The sequence below is a fragment of the Aspergillus novofumigatus genome (assembly GCF_002847465.1).
Source record: "Aspergillus novofumigatus IBT 16806 chromosome Unknown P174scaffold_2, whole genome shotgun sequence".
Taxonomy (NCBI): Eukaryota; Fungi; Ascomycota; class Eurotiomycetes; order Eurotiales; family Aspergillaceae; genus Aspergillus; species Aspergillus novofumigatus.
Window position 1 is genome coordinate 4,097,857 of NW_020194275.1, and position 21,630 is coordinate 4,119,486.

General features: G+C 49.3%; 8 protein-coding genes across 8 annotated transcripts; 5 read left to right on the top strand and 3 right to left on the bottom strand.

Annotated features, from left to right (window-relative positions):
• Positions 1 to 19: 19 nt before the first annotated feature.
• P174DRAFT_458354 (transcription factor domain-containing protein) lies at positions 20 to 2,091 on the bottom strand (the record flags this gene model as incomplete). The annotated part of the gene is made up of 6 exons (XM_024829653.1): positions 20 to 434; positions 481 to 716; positions 764 to 1,198; positions 1,244 to 1,539; positions 1,589 to 1,967; positions 2,026 to 2,091. 6 exons carry the CDS (start codon positions 2,089 to 2,091, stop codon positions 20 to 22), a joined length of 1,827 nt encoding a protein of 608 aa, XP_024686351.1.
• A 936-nt stretch (positions 2,092 to 3,027) lies between these two features.
• Positions 3,028 to 5,550, top strand: aguA (alpha-glucuronidase; the record flags this gene model as incomplete). Its single annotated transcript, XM_024829654.1, has 1 exon — positions 3,028 to 5,550. The coding sequence occupies one exon, from the start codon at positions 3,028 to 3,030 to the stop codon at positions 5,548 to 5,550; it is 2,523 nt and encodes an 840-aa protein (XP_024686352.1).
• Positions 5,551 to 5,840: 290 nt separating this feature from the next.
• Positions 5,841 to 8,014, bottom strand: P174DRAFT_117067 (Zn(II)2Cys6 transcription factor). Its single transcript, XM_024821051.1, has one exon. The coding sequence runs from the start codon at positions 7,949 to 7,951 to the stop codon at positions 6,131 to 6,133; it is 1,821 nt and encodes a 606-aa protein (XP_024686353.1). The 5' UTR covers positions 7,952 to 8,014; the 3' UTR covers positions 5,841 to 6,130.
• A 1,201-nt stretch (positions 8,015 to 9,215) lies between these two features.
• P174DRAFT_502265 (uncharacterized protein) lies at positions 9,216 to 11,605 on the bottom strand. Its single transcript, XM_024831080.1, has 2 exons — positions 9,878 to 11,605; positions 9,216 to 9,789 (listed from the first exon to the last, which is right to left on the bottom strand). Exons 1-2 carry the CDS (start codon positions 11,511 to 11,513, stop codon positions 9,518 to 9,520), a joined length of 1,908 nt encoding a protein of 635 aa, XP_024686354.1. The 5' UTR covers positions 11,514 to 11,605; the 3' UTR covers positions 9,216 to 9,517.
• A 338-nt stretch (positions 11,606 to 11,943) lies between these two features.
• Positions 11,944 to 13,092, top strand: P174DRAFT_385755 (uncharacterized protein; the record flags this gene model as incomplete). Its single annotated transcript, XM_024823274.1, has 2 exons — positions 11,944 to 12,578; positions 12,633 to 13,092. The coding sequence occupies 2 exons, from the start codon at positions 11,944 to 11,946 to the stop codon at positions 13,012 to 13,014; spliced, it is 1,017 nt and encodes a 338-aa protein (XP_024686355.1). The 3' UTR covers positions 13,015 to 13,092.
• A 778-nt stretch (positions 13,093 to 13,870) lies between these two features.
• On the top strand, positions 13,871 to 14,948 carry P174DRAFT_478849 (uncharacterized protein; the record flags this gene model as incomplete). The annotated part of the gene is made up of 3 exons (XM_024830685.1): positions 13,871 to 14,116; positions 14,165 to 14,256; positions 14,373 to 14,948. The coding sequence occupies exons 1-3, from the start codon at positions 14,077 to 14,079 to the stop codon at positions 14,946 to 14,948; spliced, it is 708 nt and encodes a 235-aa protein (XP_024686356.1). The 5' UTR covers positions 13,871 to 14,076.
• Positions 14,949 to 16,329: 1,381 nt separating this feature from the next.
• P174DRAFT_478851 (uncharacterized protein) lies at positions 16,330 to 19,142 on the top strand (the record flags this gene model as incomplete). The annotated part of the gene is made up of 7 exons (XM_024830686.1): positions 16,330 to 16,357; positions 16,382 to 16,497; positions 16,761 to 16,824; positions 16,880 to 17,441; positions 17,508 to 17,616; positions 17,768 to 18,627; positions 18,680 to 19,142. 7 exons carry the CDS (start codon positions 16,330 to 16,332, stop codon positions 19,140 to 19,142), a joined length of 2,202 nt encoding a protein of 733 aa, XP_024686357.1.
• Positions 19,143 to 20,590: 1,448 nt separating this feature from the next.
• On the top strand, positions 20,591 to 21,622 carry P174DRAFT_439493 (putative cysteine dioxygenase). Its single transcript, XM_024826816.1, has 3 exons — positions 20,591 to 20,971; positions 21,025 to 21,280; positions 21,337 to 21,622. The coding sequence occupies exons 1-3, from the start codon at positions 20,666 to 20,668 to the stop codon at positions 21,420 to 21,422; spliced, it is 648 nt and encodes a 215-aa protein (XP_024686358.1). The 5' UTR covers positions 20,591 to 20,665; the 3' UTR covers positions 21,423 to 21,622.
• The last annotated feature ends 8 nt before the right edge of the window (positions 21,623 to 21,630 follow it).

Here is a 21,630-nt window from a genome sequence, read left to right on the forward strand (position 1 = left end):
CATAGACAGATAGTTGCGATCAAGTCTCATTCATATAGTCAGAGTTTAATATATCCATCACTGAACGATGTGTCCCGATGAAATCATTGAGGAACATGGAGATGTCAGTGCTGTTCATATGCGAGTCAAACACATTTTCTGGCCATTCAACGTTGGGTAGAGCGATGTTGCTATCTAGAGCCGGCATGACAAGCGATCCGTCCCGGTGTTGGGTGAGACCTTCGAGCGTCTCTTCCGAGTCCACGAGAATCTGAGCCGTCCTAGAGAAAGCCGCGCAGATTGTGTAAAGACGGTCTGAGCCACGGGAGAGTCCCCTGAATAGCTCCAAGGATTGAACCGTGTCCTGCAACAAGGCCAGATCGAATGTGCTCGCCGTCGTGATGGCATGTATGAAGACAATGACAAACGGTGTGAATGATGGGTATAATAGAATCCTATTCCATTAGTGCGATCTCAAGTGAGTGGTCAAAAATGGCATACCAATTGACATATTCAGTTTGCTTATGGGTCTTCCGGTTGCGAAAATACGTAAAGCACTCCAGGTGACTCTGCAGGGCTCGCATCGCCGCCTCGTAGCATTGGGACGTGATGGCCATGGCGTCACTGGCCCGCGTCTGCGCCCGGAGTATTACGGTCATGACGGAGTGCGTGATGAAATCTGCGCAGGCAGCCATCCCGTGAAGCGACTCCGCATAGAGACCTTGGCTCACATCGATCTGGCCAAGGTTGGTAAAAGTACATCGTCAACGATCAAGACACTTACCCCCAGAAGGCGTTCGCGAACCAGCATCAAGTCATTCGATAGCTCTTCTATTGACTTCAACCTTTCTGTTTCAGAGGCCTGAGTCGCCGAAATCGAGTAGAGTCGATCGTAAATGCGCCCCTGTAAAGTGGCAAAGTCAATCGTGGTGAGAGTCATCAGGTCCCAGGGGCGGTACTGTGGGTTGTCCGAAGGTGTGAAGAGCTCTGCATCGATGTCATGGTTCTGGAAATGCGAAGCTAATCCGAGATTCAATGACAGATTCTTGTCAATGGTATATAACGACCAGAAGGCATGGCGTTTGGCGTCAGCGACCGGGACAGGATCGTGTTTCAGGGCGGCACTTCGGTGGAGACCCATGCTTTGACACATATTGAACGCCAAAGCGAGGTAGGTCCAGCACAGCTGGAGATCAGACTCTTCTTGGGCTTTGATGATCTGAACATGAATTAGTTATGTCCACTAGAAGTCGGAAGCACATACCCCGATGAGCAGAGCCTGGACTTTCTGAAGTGTCGGATCGCACATCATCTCGTAGCTTTTCAGCCCGGCCAAGAAACGACGCTCGCAGAATCCGGCGTATGCTGCGAGGTCAAAGCGTGCAAGATCCGAGCACTCTTCATGGAGATAGTCACGAATGATGTAGTATAACAAACCATGCAGAAGAGTGAGAGAGCCCGCGGGAATAGGATCTACTGGGAAATAGATCGCATGACACAATGACTCAATTTGGCGAACATCTCTCCATGAATGGACGGTTAAAAAGAAGGGCGGATGCACTTGTAGCTAGGTCAGCAAGACAGGCAACCGAACGAGAAGTCAGACTACCTTTGACTTTTTTAATAAGAGTAATGAGGAACTCTTGAGGTAAAAGTTCAACCTTCGACTGCGAAAGCGGCTCGATAACGGTGGACGATCCCTGCTGCCGGTCGAGACTGTTTCTAAGGGAAGACAAGACTGCTGAAACATGGGCGTCCACTCTTCTCGGCTGCGATGTTGCAATAGCCGAGAAAGCCGCATCTCTAGCAATGATGACCTCGTTGTTGAAGGATGATTGACCTTCAAAAAGCGGCGCAGAGGGAGTAGACGGGATGTCCACAGCGACAGGATGAGTGGATTGAGGTCTCGAGGGAGGAATGGGGGACTGAGTAATCTGCTGCAGAGTGTTTTGAATGGCTGCTAGCTGCTCTTGTAGCGCATCGATTTTCTTTTCACTGAATAAATTATCAATACATCACTTGGCCACAAGCTTTGGTATTCCATACTATTGTCCAGAGGCAGTCCTTTGCGGCGGTTCTGGAGTGCTCACAGTGACACCATTCGCCCGACATGGGATTCCAAGTGCGCCACAACTGGAGCATGGAATAGCTTTATTGCATTTGATCTATGTTGGTTAGACCTGCTGTGCCAAATGAAGGAATTTCAATTACCTTTCTCTGTCGGCAATTGTCGCACTGTACCGGTCGAGATTAGAGTCATTCTAATCTGCCTGTGGGGGTTGAAACGTACCGCGCGGGCTCGAAATGAGTTACGAACTCCCGAATTGGGCCTGTCTGTCATGAGGACAATCCTATCTTTGATGATTTCACATCGATTCTCGCTTGCAGGATGATCCCATTCGATGCGACGAAATGGAGCGACACACGTGAGGAAATTCGGGATTCTGTTGTGGCTGCTGACTCATCCTTATAGCGGATCCCCAGGACCCCAGCTTCTGTCCTTTGATCCTTCTCGACGATTCAATAATAACGATGCTCACTTACTGTAAATTTTCTTGTGTCAGTGGAACCGAGCCAATGCGTCAATGGATGGACGTTGTCAGAATTAGGCTAAATCCATCAAGCATGCCCGGAGAAATCTCCGCTTCTTGTTTGTGTCCTCCACATCCGAACTCCGCACTCCTCACTGGATTGCTCCTCTCAGCTTCCTTCATTTTCGACACTACTGTTTTGCCTGCTTTGAGGTAGCCCAGAGATTGAAATGCTACAAGGCTGATGGCATGCCGCCGAAAACAAGTCGAGCGAAGATATGTTGAGAGAGTTACAAATGGCGGTACACCACCACCAGACGGAACACGACTTCTCCTGAAGATCAGCGTTCCCCCGCATTTTGCGTATAGCCTGAATTCAAATTGGCTTCAATAGCAAAAGTAGCGGCTGCTGGATCATGGCCGTCTAACGCCACTATGCTATGGGCTCGTGGAGCCTTTAAATGCAGCGCTGACCCTGGCTCACCTGAGCCGATCATTTTACGCAAAAGCCGTCAAAATGTGGAGCGGCATTCATATATTTGCGCTCTTATCCTCCATCGGCATTGCGGCCGCAGAGGATGGTCTCGATGGCTGGCTACGGTATGCATCCGTTCCCTGCAATGGACACTGCCAGCGTGCCCTCCCGTCGCACATTGTGACGCTCAATTCTACAAAGTCGAGCCCAGTGTATGTCGCTGGACAGGAACTCCAAGATGGTCTGCACCAGATCCTCGGAAAACATGCCTCCGTCAAGTCCACCGGCTGCTCGGCGGATTCTTCCATCATTGTCGGCACGGTCGAGGCGTATCGGCAGGCCTGCAATACCGGCAGCCAGGTACCGGAACTCGACGTCGACGGTTTCTGGCTCAGTGTCAGAGGCAATTCAGTACAGATCGTTGGCCAGAGTGAGCGAGGGGCCTTGTACGGTGCATATGAGTACCTTTCCATGCTGGCGCAAGGCAATTTTTCACAGGTCTCGTATGCGAGCAGTCCGCACGCGCCCATCCGCTGGGTCAACCAGTGGGACAACATGGACGGTAGCATTGAGCGAGGCTACGGCGGACCTTCGATATTTTTCAAGGACGGCGTGATTCGTCAGGACCTCTCGCGTGTCAAGCAGTATGCTCGTCTGCTGGCTTCGGTACGCATCAACGGCATTGTCGTCAACAATGTCAATGCGAATGCATCACTTCTCATGCCGTCGAATATGGATGGATTGGCTCGCATCGCCGATATCTTCCGTCCCTACGGGATCCGGGTCGGCATCTCCCTCAATTTTGCGTCCCCCTCGACTCTCGGCGGTCTCAGCACCTATGATCCCTTTGACTCCTCCGTCATCGCTTGGTGGGGCAACGTCACGGATCAGCTCTACGCGCGCATCCCGGATATGGCCGGGTATCTGGTTAAAGCCAACTCGGAAGGCCAGCCCGGTCCAACCACATACAATCGCACCCTCGCCGACGGAGCCAATATGTTTGCACGCGCCCTCAGGCCGCATGGTGGTGTGGCCATGTTCCGTGCCTTTGTGTACGACCACCATATTAGCGAAGACAACTGGTACAACGACCGCGCGAACGCCGCAGTAGACTTTTTCAAGCCATTGGATGGCAAATTTGACGACAATGTGGTAGTGCAGATCAAGTATGGGCCCATCGACTTCCAGGTGCGCGAGCCTGCCTCGCCCCTGTTTGCCAACCTGTACAAGACCAACACAGCAATCGAGCTGCAAGTGACGCAGGAGTATCTCGGACAACAATCACATCTTGTCTACTTGCCTCCACTCTGGCAAACGATCCTGGGGTTTGATCTTCGTGTCGACCACAAACCCTCCCCAGTGCGAGACATCATCTCCGGACAGCGGTTCGACCGACCCTTGGGCGGCTGGGCGGCAGTTGTCAATGTCGGGACCAACACTACCTGGCTTGGCAGTCATCTCGCCATGTCGAATCTCTACGCTTATGGTCGGCTGGCCTGGGAGCCGACGCTGGATTCGGAGCACATCGTCCAGGACTGGATCCGCCTCACGTTTGGCTTGGATCGCCGCGTACGCGATACCCTCACGCAGATGTCCATGGAGTCCTGGCCTGCGTATGAGAACTACTCTGGCAACCTCGGCATCCAGACGCTGACAGACATCCTGTACACACATTACGGGCCCAACCCGGCCTCCCAAGACGGCAACGGTTGGGGCCAGTGGACTCGCGCGGATCACCTATCTATTGGAATGGACCGCACCGTTAAGAACGGAACAAAGTTCTCGGGCCAGTACCCCGCCGAAGTTGCAGCGATGTACGAGAATATCGAGACCACGCCCGATAACCTGATGCTCTGGTTCCACCATGTCAACTACACCCAGCGTCTGCACTCCGGTAAAACCGTCATCCAGCACTTCTACGACGCGCACTACGCCGGCGCCGAGGCGGCCCAGACCTTCGTCTCGCGATGGGAGTCGCTCAAGAAACGCATCGACGCGGAGCGCTACCAGCACGTCCTCACCCGCCTCATCTACCAAGCGGGGCATTCTATCGTCTGGCGCGACGCCATCAACAACTTCTACCATAATCTCTCGGGAATCGCCGACGAGAAGCAGCGAGTGGGACACCACCCCTGGCGTATCGAAGCAGAAGATATGCAGCTCGATGGCTACCTGCCGTACGCCGTTGGTCCATTCGAGGCCGCGTCCAACTACACCGCAATCGTCACTGCATCGAATGGCACCACGGGAACAGCGAGCGCTACGCTGGACTTTCAGACAGGCTCGTACGATTTGGGCATCAACTACTATGATATGTACGGGGGCAAGTCTCAATGGACGGTGTATCTGAATGATCGCGTTGTGGGCCAGTGGCAAGGGAACAGCGAGGATGTGCTGAGCCATACGCCGTCGATTTATCTGGATGGACACTCGGCTACGCGCATCACCTTCCGAGACGTGAAGATCCACAAGGGAGATCGGCTGAAGATTGTGGGTCAGCCGGATGGAGTGGAACCGGCGCCGCTGGACTATGCGGTGTTGCTGCCCCGAGGAATTGTAGATTAGCCGTGCTTGAAAACATTGTGATAGCATCTCAATTTGGATTCTATGGATATTATAGAGCTGATCATCAGGTCCGTGGCTGGCAGGTAGAATGGTTGTCCTCATTGCCAAGATTCTAAAGCAGGGTATTGATGAGACACAAGTCTGCGTACGAATAGCCATTTGGGGATGTTGTCTCGCTAGGTTGCGATGGTACCAGCCACGACCGAATGACACGTAGATGTTTGTGTCTGAATCTAGATCCCACGCTAATGGAAATAAATCTTTGTGTGCTTGACTCGGAGGCTCTCGCGTCTTGACGTACACTATGCGACCACACTGCGCCTTAATTTAGACAAGTGAGGTGGGACGAGTGGAGGACATCGCGGATAGCGGGAGCAGATGAAAAGTCGACCGAACAAGGATGTATTGGGAGCTGAATGCGGTGAGATCAGGCATCCACCCGTCCGATGCCATAAGAACCGCCTCTGCAAGCTGGTCTTCATGTACACGTATCGAAAGAAATAAACCCCTTGGGGATTGCATCTACTACATGCTCTCGAGGGCCTAAAATGCCGACAGCCGAGTCCCGTGTCAGTGAGAGTCACGTCATGTCAAACTCCGACATTGTACTCAGCAACAAGGGGTCACTGCACGTGGGATCAATATACGCCGAGAGCAAGCCCGGCGAGAAAAGAGACTGAACATCCCCGTTCATCCCTTGACCAGCTGCATTGTACCAGGCACTCTGATCGGCCGAGGAATCCTTGTAAGCGTCATTCCTCGATGCAGAAGGCAGACCGGCCGCTCCCTGGGGATGCTGCGATTCGATCCAGGAGGTAAACGAGTCAGCCGCTGCACGTCGAAGATGCTGCTGGGCCTGGCGCGCAAGAGGCCAGCTCGAGCTGAGGACTTTTAAGCATCCCAGCACGAGCACCACGCGGTTGCAGTGATGGTCTAGACACTCTGGGGAATGGATGCGGCTGGTTGCCAGCTGGACCATGCCGCAGAGGACGAGCGGGGACACGATCAGCGGGCTGTATCCCTGTGCGCTCGGACGCATGGATAGAAGATTAGAGAGTTGCTTCGAGGCTTCTGTTGCTTTCACATCGTGGACGTGTCGGGTACATGATGGTGATAGACGCAGGGGAGTTGTCGGGCAGATGGGGACGTGGAGGTCAGGGAAATCGGGGCGCAGATTGCTGCGTGGAAGGTGGAGCAGCATTGCGGCGTACTGAATGGTCGTGTGTGCCTGGAAAAGCATCTCGTCGACGTTGCCGTACATGTCAACTATGTCGACCTTGTGCCTTGGTAGGTGGTTCGTCCAGCTGATGAGCGCATTCTCCACGGCCTGCAGATGGTCACGGTGTGTCTCGGGCAGACTGTTCAACACGAGCACGCGAGCCAAGATGAGTGCTGCTTCGATGCGATAACTGAATGATGAATACCGCGAGAAACGAGCATCTCCGTCTTCTTCTAGGAACACGCGCATCTTAAACGCCGTAAAGGTCGCCGGAGGTGGGATCTCCTTTCGATTGGCGTAGACATACTCCTCACAAGGTAGAGGGACGTCGTAAGGTACATTGCCGCAGCGAAGGACGACCTTGGTTGGTCGCGTCGCCATGAACACGTCGACAATGAACAACTCCCACCAGGTCCGCCGTAAACTCTCCGCTTCGGTCTCGTTTCCGTTGGAGAACGTCGTCGCAAAATCTCGACGGAACATTCCCAGCTCCAGGGCGATATCGCTTGCCTGGGAGAATGCTCTCTCCGCCTCGCTGCACTCACTTCGCGCACACAGAAAGATCGAATACAACAACAAAGCCTGCACCATACAGGGCGTCCGATCGCCAGAGTGGCTCAGTTGCACCGTCGTAGCATCCTTGAAAGAGTCGCCAGAGACATGCAGCGAGTAATGACTCCCGATGAATCGCACCACATGCTGGAGGAAGCTGGGATAATTCCGCTCCTCATATGAGGAGGCCGGAACCAGAATCGGATGCGCATTGTGGAAATGCTCATAGTAAAGACGTACCAACCGAGAATCCGGTACCACAGGTTGTGCGTTCTGCGGTGAGTTCCTTGAGTCGACTGATGAAACCTCTTTGCCAGTAACAGGGGGACTGGATGGCCCTGCGGTGGGATTCCCGCCCGTTGATTCCGACAGTGGAGTCTGATACGCCATGCCTGGGAAGTCTGGGGTTACTCCCTGCAGAGGCTGAAGCAGGCTGCTACGGGGTTTGCGTCTGCCGCCCCTTCGCGATGGGAGATAGTTGCACGGTAGACGAGCATCCAAGCACCGGGAACACGAAGGCTTTTTGGCGTCGCATTTGACGTGGTGTTTGCGGCACTCGGTGCACGCGAGAGGAGAGGGACGCAGAGCATTGCCTTGTGGAGAAGCTGTTCTCCTTCTTCTGTCGCTCATCTTGAGCTATCTGCATCTCCTGGTATCAGAAGTATCATATCTAATGCATAAATAATATACCGGTGGCAGTGCAGACGAGGAACGAACGAGGCTCACCTCCATTTCGGGGATTTCGGCGACCAACTCGGCGACTGGTTGCGGCCTGAATACCCAGGCCGAACTTGCCACCATCCGATGAGTCAGCATTGTAAAGTCCTCCGGTCATGAGGGGGACAAGTGTATGCCTCAGGCACATGCTCAAGCAGGCATTCCCTCCACGGCATTACTGAATACTGCCTATCGTTTATAGTAATAACTGAAAAGCTATCACCCTATTATTAACCTATAATATTATTCCCACACAAAGCATTTAGAAATCTAATGTAAGTAGCAAGGAGAGGTCTAAGATCTTAGAATAGTAGAGCTAAAGTACATTCTAACTATTAAGCAAGTTGTTGATGGGTTTATAAAGCCTCTTACATAAGAATAATCTGAATGATTTTAGAGAAGGCTTAGTATTAAGTGACACTAGTATCTTACTTTACAGGCAGAGACTAAGCTACACAGGTGTCCTTTCCTTCTTTTCCTTTTAAAAATTTTTAAAGTTTTTTAGTGGGGGCTTTCACAACCATGATGGATGGTTACTGGCACCCTTAATAGTAATCGCCATTAAGTGAGAGTGTTGAGCATCACGGTGGCTGAACCTTGCGGCGGGGATCAGAAACAGATATATATATATAAGGCATCCCGCCCCTGTAAAAGATAACTGACAAGTGAAGTCAACCAGAATCAATCTTACCTCACAACCATGGATTGCTTTCACACCGCCTTCAAGCTCCCTCATGCACCAGTTTGTGATAAACTCATTCTTAAGCCCCAGATTTTGGACTCGGGACTGTCAGATTCTCTGTGCTTTATCAAATTTGAAAATGACTCTTCTGAAAGCTAGAGCTCTCTTCAGGTCAATGTGGTCACCTGGCTGTGAGCAGACCGAAGGATCATCGTCGCTGAAGGGAGCCAATTTCACTGGTAAATATTTGGAACGAACAGTCGCAGTGTGTCCTGGCAGAACGGCTAAAGTCGACTAACATAGCAAGTAATACGTACTAATGAATAATATGCAAGGATGGGCATTCAAGGGGCTACATATGGGTAGTGAGTCCTTTCCCATTGGCTGGAATGGATACTACATTGATGCCCATGGGCCTATAGGTAAGGTAAAGGGGAGTGACCTCTATCCATTGGGGTACTCAAACAGAGGTCTAGACCCATGTCGCTTGCTGACGGGCATAATACTGCCATGACTGGGGGGGTTAGAAAGATACGCGAGTTGATCGAAAGACAGATTTCCATCCGTACCCACAGTGAAGGGAAAGGAAAATAGTTCTTGCTTCATGCTTTTGACCTTCTTTGCCCTCTCCACCATTGTACTTCAGTTGTGACAGCATCGGATGGAGCGACAGCGTCTGCAGATGTATTGTCAGTGTGTAAGGGCGTTCGAGCCATTTCTCTATCGACGCACGGTTTTGCCAAACTTCAAGAGTGTAATAATTTCCCGGGACAATCCAAGTGGCTCGCGGATCATATCTAATGCTTTTCCTCGCTGTCTTGCTCTGGACCCGCGGAGCGAGATGACGAAGCATAGTAAAAGAGTGATCGACTCAAATTTTGTCTGAAGGTCCTAAGTGGTTCCTTCTTGTCCGTGAGGTAAGCTCTTGACCTTTTAGAAGAAACTGGCATTGCGCAGGTTGAGGTCGGAGCAGCCTCAGGAGGCTCGGATCTAATGATCAGTGTCGGCAAAGAATTGGGCGCTGACGAAACACCTTTGTCAGAAAGGATCTGTGCAGCTTTTTTGGGATCTAATGATCAGTGTCGGCAAAGAGTTGGGCGCTGACGAAACACCTTTGTCAGAAAGGATCTGTGCAGCTTTTTTGCATGTTAACTTACCCCGATATTGACTTCTTGTGCACGGTAGCTGAGGAACATCGCCTCCTCGAGGATCAACCGAATCTTGTTTTACAGGAAGCTCGGCATTGCTGCTAATGATGTTGCAATGATTAAGTTGGGACTGGTTGGACGCCTCTCTAGGAACTGCTGGTTTCTCCATACTTTTCGACACCATAAGGCTGCCTGGCGGGGAACCAGCTTGCAGCACCCGTGAAGGAGTCGAGGCCGGGTTCGCTCCAGATGCCGTATGTGACGCCTCTCTCACGGAAGGCAGAAATACCGGCTGTCTAAATTTCCGTTCTATGTCTTCGAAGATGTCATCTGCCGGTATTATGTAGGCGGTTCTTGTGCCAATCCCTCCGCCAAAAATATGTCCGTAGAGATGACCAGAAACCTCGTCTACTACCCATGACCCACATTCACCAGGCTGCACATCCCTATCAAGCTGTAGGGCAAACGCCTTTCGAGTTGTAGATGTTCCCGCCAAACGCATGTAACGAGGGGTGGCAGATAGAGCACCTTTCGAGATTCCGTGAGATGTCGATGGAATGATTACTTTGCGATCCTCATTGCCGATTGAAGCAACCTTATCGACACAGATGTCGTGTGAATGAATATGTGAGGCATCAATCCTATTCATCTTCTTTTGATCCTCGTTCTGGAGCTTTATTAACAGATAATTAAGTGATTCACTCCCGAAGGCAGCGGATGAGGCTAAGTCGGTGGAACCCAGATATTCAATTTTCGTTTGCTCTGTGGGTGGAGGGACTTGGAGTGAAAATGACGGGTCGTTATCAAGGTCGGTGGAACCAATACAAGCGCCACTCATGTGCTCTTCACTGAGCTGCATGCTGACCTCCGAATCTCCGCTGCCGTTGTCACTGTCGCTCGTCGTAGACATTCCATCCGAATCGGATTGGATACTGTCTTCAAATCCAGAATCATCGACCTCTTCATCCTCCTCTCCCCGGTAGCTCACCTGATACTTTTCATCGTCTAGGTCGATAAGCTTTCCGTGGACTTGAAGCTGGCTGTCCTGCTGTGATACCTGGTGCTCGTTTCGCTCGAGGATATGATATACTGTGAGATAGAAGAATGAACCACCGACGCATATGACTCCGCCAGCTGTAGCTTGTCTAATTGGCTCTTCGATTGTTGGCTTTCTAACATATAATTGTAGGCTCATGACGTTGCCGGAGGGTATGTAGTAGACCGTATTGCCGTCAATATACGCGCAAGGTATGGCGTCTTGACTTAGTTCTAGGCCTTCGTCGCCGAGAAGTCGCATCAAAGTGCTCATTTCTGGAGTATAGCGAGTGTCTTTCAATCTTATAGCAGGAAATTTTGCAAGGATTCCCTTTTCTCTCACCATACGTAGCGCCCTTTTCCGTGTCCTCTCGTTGGTAGAAGAAAAAACCAGATAAGGCTTAGCTTTACCCGGAGTACGCCCTCGCATGTACATAGACCAGTATAAACCAGCCGCTGGAGGTTCGAGGCATCGATCGAGATAATCCTTTACAGTCTCCGCGAGCTCGTCAATAAAAAGCTTTCGCATTGGCCCAACTGCTTCCCAGTAGCTTTTTCCAAGCTTTGAAGACTGTACCAACGGGCCCACGGATGTCGGAAGTGACTGCATTGCCCAGCAAGGCAAAATGCAATATAACAGAATAAAAACCTGCTGTAGAAAAATTGTAGTTATCGTTTCTTAACGCAACGAGAGGGCGGATATATACGTGCTCTGGACCGCGTGGGCAATCTTGGTGATCTCATTCTCGCGGAAAAATTGACTGAGGCTGAAAACTGCAGGGCTTCTTCAACCCCACTCTGGCTAGGTGGCAGTGCATACATCTTGCAGACACGGATGCTGATCGAAGCCCCGGTTCCAGTCATGATTTATTGATCTCGAGAGAGTCAAACAAAAGAAGGAGGGTTGGGAAAAAGAAAAACCAACAACGGCATTTGGGACATTCAGCGGTAGCGCTAATATCAATATTTAAAATGTTCTGTTGGTCGCAGTCCTTCTGTAGTTGAACTACATGCACTTCCACCCTGGAAGCGTGTCCTAAATGGCTTCCATCGACGATAGTATTTTTAGCGAACCCCCAGCAGCTACAACAAAGCATTTGATAGCTGAACGACTCTGGGGACCCCAACCCATCGTCCAGCAATTCTCAAACGGTGTACGATCCGATGAGATTGCGCTCGATGCCTACTTCCGTTTCTACATTGCTTCCTGCGCTCGCACTTTGCATTATAGCGGAGGCCATATGTCAGTTCAAACGCACCGGCAGCTTATGGATATAGTCCAGCAACTGCGCAGTGGCTGCTCTCGTGACATCATACGCAATTCTTTATCACCTCCAGACTCCCTTTCCCGGGCTGACGCAACAATCGATTTGGCGGCGCAGCTCTTGCTGATGTTGAACTTTACAAGTCCCCAATATGCCATCTCGGGGACCGAGCAAGTCTTATGGGCTGAGGGTGCTCTTGAAAGCTCAGTTCACCTACACTTCTCCTCCGGACCGACGCTCATTGATGCCGCCGTCACTTTGGATGCGGAGTTCACAGGGTACAACATTGAGAAGGTTGCGGATATTGAAATATTCTGGACAGATAACCTTGCTGATCACCTACGCTTAATCGAAGGGGAGACAAAGGTAGCCATATTTCATCACGTCACCTTTCTCGAGTGTCAAAAGCAGTAAGTTGTTCACCATTTCTCATGTATGTTTAAATAGTTAAATCAAACATTTAGTTCTATGCTCCCCAGTGATCTAGTGAAAGAGACTTTGCGGACAATCTCACTTCTTTTCCCAGAGGGGGACAAAAAAACAGCTCGGAAATACCGGTCTAATGCAGAAATTGATGGAAGGATATTGCGATGTGGTCAGTTGCATGGTGCCCAACGCGATATAAACTTTTTTTTTTACTGGAAGGATCGATTGGTGATGCTGAAGCAAAAGTATGATGGTACGCATCCCAAGACGATCAACCAGTGGTGGTGGGATAGGAGAAACGGAGTTCAGTGGTATACATTTTGGGTGGCAATCCTGATTCTCATATTGACGACATTTTTTGGCTTGGTACAATCAGTGGAAGGCGCTCTTCAAGTCTATAAAGCTTTCGTTCCAGGTTAGAGACGATCTGCATTGCTATTCTTGCTCCAGAATGCTGGACACAATCCTGCGTCAAAGTATCAGTGATTCTTCTTTAACCTTTGGGAGATAGCTTGAGTTTCGTGATTTAATGTTAATGGAAATTCTGCCTTTCCTAACTACAGATTGACATACTTTTCAGACTTCCAGCCTTGTGATTAGAATGTTGATTGTCATTTAGGGACTATTGTTGAAGCACAGTGAGACCATGGATCAGGCTGACATCATACGACGCCGGCTCTTTCAAAGGAGAATAGAAGTTCGATTTGTCCATATGCGTACTATTGAGAAGTCATGGCCTGAGCGCACTAGGAAGTCAAATCAGGCTGAGAGCTCGTGAAAGCCTCTTGATAGAGCAGAAACGTGTCTTGCGTCCATCCATATATTATCATCGGGTATTGCTCACGGATTAGATCAGGCTGAAAGCTCCCGAATTACCTGCTTTTAGTTCAAACGTGTCCTTCGTCTATTCGCATATGACTGGAAGAATGATGTCTGAGGGTAGCAGGGCGTTGGATCAGGCTGAGAATGCTAATGCTGCTTTGCCCAGCCCAGCCTCACAGTTATGGCCATTGCCCAATCATTTGTCCCCGTCCTACCTCCAGACACTTTGTACTCAACGGCACGATCATAACCAGGCTGTATGCTGGACCATATCTGCAATGAAGTACGTGCACTACATCAGGTCTTCAAAGATGAGGCTTCCATGCCGCGATACAGCCCGGGCGAAAGATGTCCGGGTCTCAGCCGCAGAGATCCAGACTCATTCCACTGAGGCAGACCAGGAAGACACGACTGTAGTGGCTATTAAAGTATCGATAAGTTCATATCCCACTATTCATTCTCCGAAAAGCAGAAGAAATTTCAAGCTTCACTTATTATTTAGACTCCTATTTGGGTCATTAAAGCTCCTCAGTGATTGATCCCCTTTATCAGTGCTCAATATAGAGGAAGGTTCAACCCAGTTCTTTCGGCGAATCACCTCGAGGAGATTTCCTTCTCGCCCAAAACTCAGTTCTCGGATCGATTAGATCACTGAATAGGATGGCTTCCCCGAGCCTTTCGGACGTGTACTACGCCTGTGGTAAGAATAAAAGATAATAACCCGATCTGATGGTGCTAATAATTCCAGATTATGTGATTGGAAAAACATTGCTTTCGACTTATATTACTCTAGAAAACGCCTCCCAGGTGGAGCAAAATACAGAAGGGAGGGTCCTTGAGGTTAGTTGAATAGCTTCAACCAGCGGATTTCTTTACTCGCTTAATTACTTTTCTACCTCTTTGCTGTTCTGCTCTCTTTCCTAGTGTACTCGAAGCTCTACTAAAACGAAAGATAGGACAAAGTCAACCAGTTCCTAGAGAGGTTCGACTATAGAAGAGCACTTCAAAGCCTGAAAAATGAGTGCACCTTCCCAAGCGAGAATGTTCAGTATGATTTCAGGAAAGACTTCTTTCGGGCGTTTGGCTTTCTGCATCGCACAAAGCCAGAAGAACTTTATAAAACCATTACAGAGAACTGCATCATTCCAGAGATCCAAGATCTTGACGCAGAGAGACCTGAGGCTCACGCGGGGACCCTGCGAAGTGCATCAAGCTCTAACCATCGCGACGAAAATTCGCCCCCGCCGTACTCCTATGTGAGGACGGAGTCTGAGCAGACAAACATCGAACTGCACCTTCCAGAACGATCCAGTGTTGAGATCTGGAGGTACACCTCTCGTTTGTGGGAAGAAGTCCAGTGCTGTAATGAAGTACCTGAGGTCTATGATGAAATGATAAGCAGCTATCCGACTCGATTTAGATGCGCGGTGAAGTTTCGTGGAAGGCAAGGCAGAGGAGAAGCTTCTAGCAAGAAACAAGCAAAGCACATTGCTTCGAAAGACGTCTGCGAGCAACTGGGAATTCACCTGTGAAATACATGCTGTTTATTTATCCTTTCTGCGATTACTTGAGGCCTTTCCTTTGCACGCTGCTTCTAGGAAGAGCCTGTCCAAACAGCAATTTGAAGCCAGTAAACGTCATATGAGCAGCTTGCTGGGATTTCACTACTCTGACTTCGCATAGCGTATATAATGACCAAAATTTGTAGCCTAGCAACCGAGTTCAAGGTCGTCTCCGAATTCTGGCCAGGCTAACAATACAAGCTAATTATTGAAGATTGGAACAAGATAGCTAACTTTGATATTACTGTGTTCTACTTTCTCTAAAACTTCGAATTAAGATCAATCTAAGAATATCATTAAGACCTTAAGCCTGAAGAAGGACTCTTTGGCTTTATCTGACCTCCAAAAACTGGTCTCTGATGCTGAAAATATAATAGGGCTTGAGCTTTTCCGAAAATAGTCAACACCGCCCGCGGCGGATGGCCATTTAACTGAAAACAACCATTATCACTAGTATGTTGTTGTCAGAACAATCATAATCCACTGTGACCGTTGGTTCAAGCAGAGAGGAATCCTACGGATGGTGTACTGTTCCACTTATTGATGGGGAGAAGGCTATACTAGCTATTAGTGTCAAACTTAATTTGATCTAGAGAAAGGTTGGTTATTCTCAGTCTCGGCCTCATCAAGATGTACCACCAGGTAAATTAATATCAGCCCTACTACATAGAATACATACACTGGTGAGTTAAATCAACATCTGAAGACGTGCATTTTGCGTTTCCCATGTAGACCTCCATCTCAGGGAGAGGAATCGATGAGCTGCTTTATGGATTCCATTAATCATCTTTTCTAAAATGCCATGTTTCCGTGGGCGACAGCGTTCAGTACTTAGGTTCAGATCAAGCATTAGAACATCTGGACGGAATGAATTGCACCTTCATGTAGAAGATGCCAGCTTGGGAGGCTTGCTAGATCTCCCGTGCTAATTCCTGCCGCTCTTGTATTTTGGAGGAGTGCAATTTGGAGAGACCAAGATAAGAGTGCTCTCAAAACCCACCTTTTGGAGATGCGGGCTTGGTCGTGGTTGCTTGGTCGTGGTGGCTTGGTGGAAGCATGGCTACAGCGTGGATGGCGGAGAATGTTTGCCAGCTCGATTGAAAGACCGTTTTTGCTACGGCTTTGAGATAATTCTGGAGGCCTGCCATCAGTCTTATTCAGCGAGTAATAAGGAAAGTAGGAAGTCCTTGTCACGCGCAACCAGCAGCAACTAGAGGCTTGACAGACAATATGATCTAGGGTTTCTAAATGGGTCATATCTCTCTCCTGCCACGTATGAGTCAGGTATGTCCTTGTTAAGTACGGCTAAGGGAATAAAGACCACAGATAGGTCAAGCTCCATTCAGAAAACATGCCTGTTAACAGGCTGATACTCAAGAGTAAGTTAACCCAAACACAAATAGAAGAAGGTGCATATCCAAAAACATATATTCCGCCTGTACAAGGCAGGAAAATAGATCGCCAGAAGTCAGCACTATGGAAAGGCAACGAGGCAACGCCATTCCAACCCCTGCCTATGGTATATAGGATAAATTTATTTGCGCACCAATTAATGTTAAGTCTTCTCAGTAATGCTTTTCGGAAGCAGCAGGGTAGCAATGACCCCATAGTATATTAGATTAACGAAGTTCCTTCCTTTACTTGGTAACGTCCAACATATACACAACAAAAAGGCACAGGTTATTAGTAAAATACCCAAACCACAGAGAACCAGATGTGGAGTATTAAAAGGCGAGCCTTACGTTCTGCAGCGATGTTGAATGAACATCCTGACAATTTCAGATTGAACAGCCAATTCAGTATCTTATAGGAAAGACTCGTCATTATTCTTGGCCAAAGGGGGCCGGTACGTGGCCGTTGTTCCAGGCATTCTTAGATCGATATCAAGCTAACCCATGTAGCAATTACCGGTCTCGGTGATGGGAATATCACCGAAATCGATGTGGATTTTGATGCCCGCATAGACACTGCTTTGCTCAAGGAAAAGCTCGTCGCCTGCGCCAAAAAAGGTCAGGCCGTCTATGCTGTGGTAGCTATTATGGGCTCAACTGAGGAAGGAGCTGTGGAGCGGCTAAGCGAGATCCCGGAAATCCGGGAGGAACTGCAGAATGAATACGGAATGCCATTTCTTGTTCATGCCGATGCCGCATGGGGCGGCTACTTTGCTACAATGCTGAATCCAGAAAAGGAGAAGTCTGGAGAACCGGTTGATGATAGGCTTGATCGATCCAAGGGAAAGCTTGTACCATCCTTGTGTCTGAAAAAGGATACCGAGGAGGATCTCCGGAAACTGAACGAAGTCGACTCCATTACTATTGATCCACACAAAGCCGGCTATGTTCCGTATCCAGCGGGAAGTCTGCTGTACCGCGATGGGAGAATGAGGTATTTGGTGACGTGGTCAAGCCCATATCTATCACAGGGATCATCAGAAAATATCGGCATCTATGGGGTAGAAGGCAGGTAAGGCCCAATGCCACTGCAGCCACCATTTTTGGGAGCCAGATGCTTAGCGATTCCTTCGAACAGTAAACCTGGGGCCGCAGCTATGTCCACGTGGCTTTCAAACAGCATCATTGGTCTTCATCCTGACGATTACGGCACGCTTCTTGGCGAAGCAGCGTATACCAGTGCCAGAGTAGGTTTTCCCGGAGATGGCCTCAAAATGGAGCTAACAAGTGCCAGCTATCTGCACACTATGCTACGATGGGTCATACACCTAAAGAGAAGGAGAAAAACAAGTACTTTGTCTGTGTCCCTTTAATATACTGGACGAAGAAAGAATGAAGGGAGAAAAGACAAAGAGAGAAAAGCCAGGGGAAGAAAATACAGAGGAAGAATATCCCAAAGACGGGAAAAGCTTCTTCACCGAAAACGTGCTGCGGAAGAGGCAACACATCCGGACACATATCATCAATAAGGATAATTCAGAGATTCAGAAGGACCCAGAAAATATTAAACTACTCCGCGAACTTGGCTCGGACTTGAACATCAATGCGTTCGCACTCAACTGGTATGATGAGGACGGGAATTTGAACACTGACCTCGAAGAAGCGAACTACTTAATGAAACAGGTTGTGGACGCGCTCTCTATTACTTCCCCTGACATAAAACCGCCGGGAATACCTCTATTCTTAACCTCAACTAAATTCGAACCAAAGCTCTACGGCAAATGTGTCCGGAGATTTTTGAATCGATTGGGTGTCAAACCATGTGAGGAGGATATGTTTGTGCTACGAAACGTGGTCATGAGCCCATTCCCAACCCAAGGGGATTTCATAGGTCACCTTATGAAGGAGTTCGAAAAAGTTATCATCGCAAAAGTTCAGGTCTGCCGTGAAAGAAACAAGAAAGACAGCAGGAAGGTCAAGTTTCTGGTGCAGGGCAATACTAAAGTGTTCCTGGTCTTGCAGACATCATTCCACTGGGCTACTCTACGACAGCAGGTAATCGTCGTGGCCCAATTGGACGATGATCTCCATAAGAGCTACACACGTCTCAAGGCCGACTATCCGGAGGACACAATCATACTTGAATCCGAGAAAGAGATTGACCTGGAGGCGGAGCTAAAGAAACTGGAGTCTGGCAGCACCTTGGCGAAAGAGACAGCCCCGTCATTTATGGCTAAGATTTACAGGAAGGAAGATCAGTACGTCCTGGTCTGTGTCATTAGCATTACCACCAGACTAACTACTTTGCAGGCCCACTCCCACTACCTACAAAGGCAAGGTGACGATAACACACGTCGTGAAAAGCCGCCCTCTTAACTCTATTTATCGGGACCTTGAATATCCTTCCAAATTCATGCCTTTCTATCTCTATGGCACCAAGGAGGAAATGCACATTACGCATATGCTCCTCAAAGCCCCTAACGCTGCGCTGTCCGCCAGCAATGTCACATTCAGAGAGATACTGGAAGAGGAGCCAAAAGAGAAGCTGGGAAAGAAGCTGGAAGAGAAGCTGGGTGAGGATGCTGACGTGCAACTGGCTTCTGGGCTCATAGTCACCCTGTCGAAATTTCCCGAGGCTTCCATGCAGCCATTCCTAACAGGCGACGAGTTGCGGAAACCCGAATCTGAGTATATGCTGCCGGAAAAATTCCCTTTCAAGAGCCAAGGGGAGTTCGAAGTGGAAGTCTGGAAGGATCCAAATGAGCCAGAGTAAAAGGGGCCAGGGCTACTAAACGGCCTGGGCCGCTCATTTGGCAAGTTTAAGATGACTATGGGTGTTGATGTGGATGTGGATGCAAAAGGACCCAATGAACTCCCACAAGAAGTCAGACCTCGCCCGGACGGGGCAGTTGAGGAGGAGCTCAAACGTATCGAAAAAATGATCAAATATCCCGAAAGCGCTTCTTAAGGTATGCTTGAAGGAAGGGCCAGAAAAGCAATTGTGTTTGGTAGTAATTCAAGAATGGCTTATATATTGAGAACGAGACCCGAGAGACTAGTATGAGTAGAAGAACCAGATAAACTACGGATGTTCAACGTTGCTTTGAATCATAAGTGCAATCGGCATAGCCTGGGATAAATTAACGAACATCGAAAGGCATTCACAGCCGTTTGACCTTGAGCAGTGCCGACCATACCTTCCAAGGGTGTCTTCAAGCGTCAGTGCCCTTGTATTTGCAAAGGGCGGGGCGCCGGGCTATTGTCGTCTCTCTGATTATCTGAAGACACAGTCTGGTGGATCTAGTGGCCCTACTTGTCTGTCCGTAGTTGGCCCAGTCGAGAAGACTACCACTGACATACCCAGGCGGTTTGTAAGGTTTATCTGGAGGTAACTAGCTACCAGGGACTAAGTAGAATGCGACACCCTGGTCCTAGCCAGTGTTTAAACACTATATTATATGTCTGTGGCAGATGACCCGTGATTCCATGCCGTGTGGCACCATGGAGAACAACGAAAGAACAACAACCTGTTAAGGGAGGGACCAGGCCGAAGGACTTTCTACATCGAAGGCGCGCAAGATATTCATATTTGCGCGAACTCGCGCTGTACAAAGCAACAAGTAATCCATGCGTTTAACCTGAATACAACATAGCGCCAACTTCCCGTAGCTATGATCATTGTTATACGTCCCCTGTTCGACGCGTGCCCTGGCTTAGTATTTCTTCGCGTCATTCCGCTGGATGATATGCAAACCGACTTTTGCCGTTGCAATGTCCATTGGGTATTGTGAGCACATCAGCAGCTTCAATGACCAGCCAAACAAGCCTATCTCCTTATAACCCATAATGCCCGTCCCTTTACTAACCGTATCATCAACAGATTGACGTCAATGCGTCCCATTCACCGCTTCGTTAAAGTGCGGTGATCCTGTTGACCGCATAGCCACGGCTATCGCTGGCCATCGTACTACCCCTTGAGCCAATCCTTCAAATGCATTGATAATGACAAGCTGTCCATGTTTTTCTTCGCGATCCATGCCCAATTGTATTGCTGATCCTGAGATGGGCTGTTCCACTCACCTATGTAGTTTACCGTGCGCTGATTGGCTGTTCTGCTTGGATCCCCGGGTGAGTCGCCGTTCAACATTTTGAGTCGGCGATTGGCCCAGATAAGGGGTACACATATATCGCCTCAAGATCTGGCTGAGGTAGTTGTGCCAACTATACCACATTCTTCTGTTTAGTGTATATCCTCTGAAATCATTGATTCAATAACAATTCTGAAATACCACAATAATGTCTCCTGCTCTGTGCGCTCCCGTCGCCGTGACCAGTCACCCGGCCTCGCTTGATCGCGTCCAGAACTATGCCGTATCCCGCAAACCCAACACAAACTACACCCTCGACAACCTGGTAGAAGATATCAAGCAGTACCTGGGAAGCTCCGGTATTGACGACGACCATGTCGACCCGGCGGTCCTCATGGGATTCATGTCCAAGTACACCTCCAGCGGCGCCGACTGGGCACGATACATGCGCAACGACCCCAGCAAGAACTATACCCGGAACCTGGTAGCCGATATCAGCGGGCGTGCAAATCTGGTACGTCATCGCTGGATCTCTCCCATCTTGAGGTCGGGGGTTAACTCAAGTAGTTGCTGTTAGTCTGGAACCCCGAGAAAGGATCACTCATCCACGACCACGCCAACGCGCACTGTATCATGAAGATCCTCGACGGCGAACTGAACGAGTCGGTCTATTACACTCCCACAGCGGAGGACCAGGACGCTCCCCTGAAGATCAAGAAGAATACGACATATCAGCCTAATGAGGTGGCCTATATCAGTGATCAGATTGGGCTGCACCGCGTTGCTAACCCGTCCAAAGAACGGTTGGCTGTTTCGTTGCATTGTACGTTCACAGATTATGGCAGCTCTGACGAGTATGGACTAACTAACGACCCTTAGTGTATACGCCTCCAAACGCAGCGGACTTTGGATACAATATCTACGATCCGAAGACCGGAAAATCCAGTCATGTCTTCCAGGCGTAGCGCGCGGATGATGTTTTTTGCGCAGAATGATACCATTTCCCGCCCGCGTGTTTTTTTTTGTATTATAGGATACCATCTTCGCGGCTGTCCAGATTGCATTATTTCGGTGCCTGTTTCGTTGGAAGTTGAATGCGCTGCATCATGTGGCTTTACCAGTTAGTGTCATAGTAGTGGCCTACGCTATGAATTCATTGAGAGGGTTTATATT

What these genes read in the sequence shown, in the direction of transcription:
- P174DRAFT_117067 (XM_024821051.1), bottom strand. Translation starts at nt 7,951, where the DNA reads ATGAGCGACAGAAGAAGGAGAACAGCTTCTCCACAAGGCAATGCTCTG.
- P174DRAFT_502265 (XM_024831080.1), bottom strand. Translation starts at nt 11,513, where the DNA reads ATGCAGTCACTTCCGACATCCGTGGGCCCGTTGGTACAGTCTTCAAAG. An exon ending in CACAAGAAGTCAATATCGGG is followed by an intron (nt 9,790 to 9,877) that starts GTAAGTTAACAT and finishes ACTGATCATTAG; the next exon opens with ATCCCAAAAAAGCTGCACAG.
- P174DRAFT_439493 (XM_024826816.1), top strand. Translation starts at nt 20,666, where the DNA reads ATGTCTCCTGCTCTGTGCGCTCCCGTCGCCGTGACCAGTCACCCGGCC. An exon ending in TCAGCGGGCGTGCAAATCTG is followed by an intron (nt 20,972 to 21,024) that starts GTACGTCATCGC and finishes TAACTCAAGTAG; the next exon opens with TTGCTGTTAGTCTGGAACCC. An exon ending in GTTGGCTGTTTCGTTGCATT is followed by an intron (nt 21,281 to 21,336) that starts GTACGTTCACAG and finishes AACGACCCTTAG; the next exon opens with TGTATACGCCTCCAAACGCA.